At 39.9% G+C, this 5,323-nt stretch overlaps 1 protein-coding gene across 1 annotated transcript in view; it reads right to left on the bottom strand.

The window, feature by feature from the left end:
* Positions 1–5,323, bottom strand: part of PAPSS1 (3'-phosphoadenosine 5'-phosphosulfate synthase 1) — a 109,297-nt gene that overhangs the window by 95,994 nt on the left and 7,980 nt on the right. Inside the window, 1 exon segment of the mRNA XM_007472394.1 lies at positions 2–52. Within this exon segment, the coding sequence (XP_007472456.1) occupies positions 2–52 (51 nt within the window).

The following is a 5,323-nucleotide window of genomic DNA, read 5'->3' as shown; positions in this document are numbered from 1 at the left end:
TCCTGCTGACGTGGTGAGCTTGATAGGTGACATTAGTTGCCCTCTGCATCCCCTGGAAAAAAGAAAAATAAGGAAGAATTCTGGTTTACCTGAGTCCCTTAAAAGGTAAACATATTCCTTGCAAACATACAGTAACTTCCCTATGTAACATGCCAAAAGAAAGGAAAAATATGAAAACTAACAGCTTTTTCTTTCTTTAGAGTACCTGGCACGGTGTTCAGTTCTTTACAAACACCAATTAATTAGTCTGCAAAGCCCCTCAAGGATGCAGAAACTCCTACTACTGTGGTTTTCCAGATGAAGGTGTTAAACCTGAGAAAAGTTAAATAACTTGCCCCAGTTCCCCTAACTGGTAAGTGGCAGACTCCAGAGCCCAGTCTGCTCACTCATTCATTCGTTCAACCATTGCTTCTTGAGGCCCTACTAGTACACCAAGTGAACAAAACAGGGTCCCTACTCTCACTGAGCTCATTCCACTGGCAGGAGACAGACCAATAACACTGAATTATTAAATCAGAGAGTGACAAGTGCACTCTGAAAATAAAACAGGGTAAGAATGGAAAGAGAGATAGGGGATGAGTGCCTCTTTAGGCAGGATGATCAGGAAAAACCTCTGAGAAGGTGGCATCTGAGCAGATTCCTGGATGAAGTGTGGAAGGGATGTCTGCAGGTATCGTGAAATGCATGATGAAAAAAAATGGAAGGTAATTGTTGTTCTCTCAAATTTTCTTCTCCTTAAACAAAAAGGGCATAAAATTACATAGGTCTCAAAGGATCTTAATAGACATTTCTCCAAAGAAAACAATACAAATGGGGAATAAGCACATTAAAAGATGCTCAACATCATTAGCCATCCAAGAAATGCAAATCAAAACCACGAGATACCACTGCACACTCACTTGATGGCTATAATCAAAAAAACAGGAAATAACAAGTGCTAGTGAGGATATGGAGAAATTAGAATCCTCATACGTTTGCTGATGGGAGTGTACAGTCACTCTGGAAAACAGAAGTTCTACAAAACATTAATTATAATTATCATATGTCCAAATGGTTCCCACTCCTAGATTTATGCTCACAAGAAATGAAAACATGTCCACACAAAACCTGTACACCTATGTTCTAGCAGCATGATTCATAAAAGCCAAAAGGTGAAAACAACCCATTTGTCCATCAATTAATAATCAGATAAACAAAACTGTTTAATTGTATGGTATATACATACGGTGGAGATTATTTGGTAAAATAAAAAGGAATGAAGTACTAATACAACCTACAATACAGACAAACCTCAAAAACATTATGCTAAGTGGAAGATGTCAGTCACAAAGACCACATATTGCATAATTCCATTTATATGAACCATCCAGAATAGGAAAATCTAGAGAGATAGAAAGCAGATTAGTGGTTACCTCAGGCTGGGATGTTGGGAGAGGAATGTGGAGTGACTTCTAATGGATATGGGGTTCTTTTCTGGGGTAATTAAAATGCTCTAAAATTGACTGTGGTGATGGTTGCAAAACTGTGTAAATATAGTCAAAACTATCAAATTGTACATTTTAAGTGGGTAAATTGAACGGTAGGCAAATTATCTCAATAAAGCTGTTTTCTAAAATTAAATAAAATGAATCACATAGCCTCTATTTTCTCCTCCTATGGAGCAAAAACATAATTTAAATTCTTTTCAACAAGTTATGCCTTTATAAAGTAGGTAAGTGTCAGCATTCTTTTAATAGGGCGTTTGTATTTGATACTGCGTATAGCTCTTATTTAAGACAGTTTTATTCATCATTCACTCAAAGATATCTACTGAATGCACACTACATGCTTGACATTCTTCTAGGTGCAGATGAAACAGAAGTGCACAATACCAATAAAATCACCATCTGCCTGGGGCTTCTCTACTCTTCCCTCCCAGGGCAGCGGTTCTCAAAGCGTGGTCCCTAACCAGCAGCTTTGGCATCTCCTGGGAACTGCTAGAAATGCAAATTATCAGGACCTGCCCCAAGCAGACTAAGTCAGAAACTCTGGGGTGGGGCCTGACAATCTGCATTTTAAAGCCTCCAAGTGACTCAGATGCCAGTTCAAGTTTGAGAACCACTGGACTAACAGGAAAAATAGAGGCGAGAAAAGAAAACACTAAGATAAAGAAGGAAATTATGTAAGTTAGAAATAAGTATCAAAGAGGGGGAAAAAGTAAATAAAGCAAAAAAAGTGAAGAAATATCATAGGAAGTATGATATTTAGACAGGGTGGCCAGAGAAGGCTTCAGCAAAAACAGGATATTTAAGATCTCTGATGACTTCTGAGGGAAGCACCTTCCAGACAGGGAACAGCAAGTGCAAAGAAAAGTGAAAAAGTAACTGGGGAAATCCAGAACGATTGCTGGGCAGTCCAAACAAGCTGTCTGGAGGCAACGGTCATACATCTAAAACAAGAGCAGTGGCCATGACCATGTTTTCTGCAGCCACGTGAGTGGCTCAGGTTGAGGCACGAAATAGACTGATTCACCCTTGACCCAGAGGTCTTCAAAATGGGGAACAAACACCCTGATAGATACATGAACATGGACTTTGTCAAGGGACCATTTCTATCCAGATCTTCAACTTCCAGATGTGTTCTTTTCTAAAACTGGTTGGCCTGAGAAGGTGCCTGAGGTTCAGGATCTCTTTCCCCCTCTCCCTGCACAATTCCCCTAGTGTACAGGAGAAAGCATCTCTGCCCATCTGCATCTTACTCTCACTCACTGCCCTGGGGGTGTCCTCGGGAGCCAAAGGGACAATTGGACAATTCTTTTAATAGGCCCGCCACAAAACCTGCACCCCTCCCCCACTAACCATCTCATTAGCAGATGTATCCATAGTTCCAATAATCACAAAGAATTCTACTATGGGTCTCCCAAACCATTTCTTTTCAATTAAACTGATGAAGCAAACATAACTTTCCAGCTCTGCATTTCCAGGATTTTAAACAAAACCCGGGGTGCCTGACCCAGACATCTGTGTCTCCCAGGAAGCAGCGGCCCCTCTTTCCTGAGGTATCCAGTTTTAGCTCCCAGGCAGGCAGCCTGGGAGGAGAGAAGACAGGAGCTGGGTCTGCTGGAAGGGGACAGGGTAGGAAGGGGACAAGGAAGGTGCTATACACATTAGCTGCCTACACTTGCAGAACCTGTTTGACTTCGTCATTTTGTTTCGGGATTTTTTTCCAAGTTACTTTGCTTTGGGGCAAGAAGAAACATGTATTTAATGAGTTTTAATTCATTTTGGCACCATAAAATATCTTCTGCTTTTCTTTTTAAATTGAGTAGAATGTATAAAAACTGAGAAGCTACAAAATGCTGAGGCTGTGCTTGAGAGAAAATATAGGATCAGAGATTGTTTCAATCACTAGAAAAGTAAGCTCCCTCCGGGCTTCTTGCCTCCTACATTAAAAAAAATTCTGGCAGTAAATATGGCGGTCTGGGTACAAGGAGGCTTACTGTTTATGTATGCTTGATATTTTCCATATTAAAGCACAAACTTAAAAAAAGATTTGCCACAATCTCCTACCTCCCGTTTTTTCAGAATAAATCAAAGAGCACTTTTTAAAACTCTTAGAATTGCAAGGTGGTGGGTGTATGCCTGAATTTTACTAAAAATCTAAAGGTCACTTTCATATGTAATCTTCTAGTTCCCCTTCCCCTCTTTTCCTTTTCCACCCACTCTAGCCAAAGCCTTCCTATAATCCCGCCAGGAAAACATGACATTAGTGGGTGCATCAGTGAGTTATTTCCTTCCAACTCTCCATTCCTGTTCTCAGTCTTCAATGCCCTGGTTTCTATTCACAGAACAATGAAATCAGGCTTATTCTTTTCTAAGAGTCTGGGTGGTTGACAGTAATATTTGGCTTGTTGTACATACACCCAAGGCAGACCCTGTAACATTTACTGCCCATAGGATTCATCTGTTATTTATGGACCATTTTATACAGTGTCTTTTTGTAGTATATAATTTTTACTTCCTTGGGAGAATAGGTCAAGCACTATGAGTTATAGTTCTTTGTGTTTTTCACAACACCCAACCTCTTTTCTTGTGCCTAGTCAGTGCTCAGTAAAAGTTAGATACAAGGCATTTATTTTATAGCGTGATTTGTGTTCTCTGTATAACCTGCAAATGAAATGATGATTGACATTCAGAAGTCTTAAGAATAGAGGAACTGGGACAATTCTTTTCAAAAGAATTCCTTCTCTTTCTACGATTGGGACTAAATGCTTACCAGTCCTGTTACTAGGCTAACGTCAGGTGGCCTCTCATATTTGTGGTGTACATTTCCTACACATTCTACAAACTGCTGTCCTCAACACCCACACAAGTGGCCCTTACAAATTAACTTCTCCTATGATGCTACTTAGAGAATTTCATGGTCTGTGAGTTTATGGTGATTTTATGAAGAAGGCTGCATTTTTCAGTGAAATTTGTAAAGGCACAGAAAATATACCAAATATCAAGCATAATTCTGGACTTCAACATCTATCACTCACCCCATCACCCATCTTAAACTGACTGCCAAACAGCATATTCTTCCAAAGAGAATACCTGAAATGGTAACACGGGTGTGTCTTTTATATCCCAAGACATACTGTGAGTAAACTGGAGAGATGGTAGAGTACCATGTGGATAAAATTGAAAAGAATACAATGAGAAGAAAGCTTTAGTTCACAGAGTTATTGATAACTGAAGTTAATCTTTTGAACATTAACGTTAACAAGCCAAAGACAAACAGCAAAACTGAGGCTCATACATTCCTGGAGGTTAAGAAAATAACTTGAAAAGGCTACACTTAAAACCTTGCTGCTACAAAGCATGGGGCACAGCAACACTGGCAATGACCCGGTTGCTTCTCAGAAAGTGAATCTCAGGACCTACCCCAGATCTCCTGAATCAGAGCTAAGATACTGGCATGCCTATTCGATCACCGATTGTCATGCATACACTCCGCATATACATTATGGCTCTCCAACTATTCTGTTTTAAAGATTAAAGAACACTTAAATATTTACTTAATGGATATTTTAAACTGTCAATACTTTTAATGGAAGGGGCCCTGAATGGCCTCCAGTTGGGAAGTCCAGCCAGAAGAGATTCTTAGAAGTCAGAAATGAGCCTGAGACTACCTGTTCATTCATCATTTGTTGATGGATCCCTCCTAGATACGGGGAGTAAAATGGATCAAAAACATTTCAGGGAAGGAGACAAACAATAAAGAGAGAAAGACACCTTTACACTATGACAGGCTCCTGCCTCCCACTATGGTGACAGTGGGGCTTTCCCTAACTACATGATGG

This window comes from Lipotes vexillifer, unplaced genomic scaffold (genome assembly GCF_000442215.2).
Source record: "Lipotes vexillifer unplaced genomic scaffold, Lipotes_vexillifer_v1.1 scaffold22, whole genome shotgun sequence".
Classification (NCBI taxonomy): Eukaryota; Metazoa; Chordata; class Mammalia; order Artiodactyla; family Lipotidae; genus Lipotes; species Lipotes vexillifer.
Note: the sequence above shows the minus strand (reverse complement) of the source record. Positions and strands in the feature narration are given on the sequence as shown.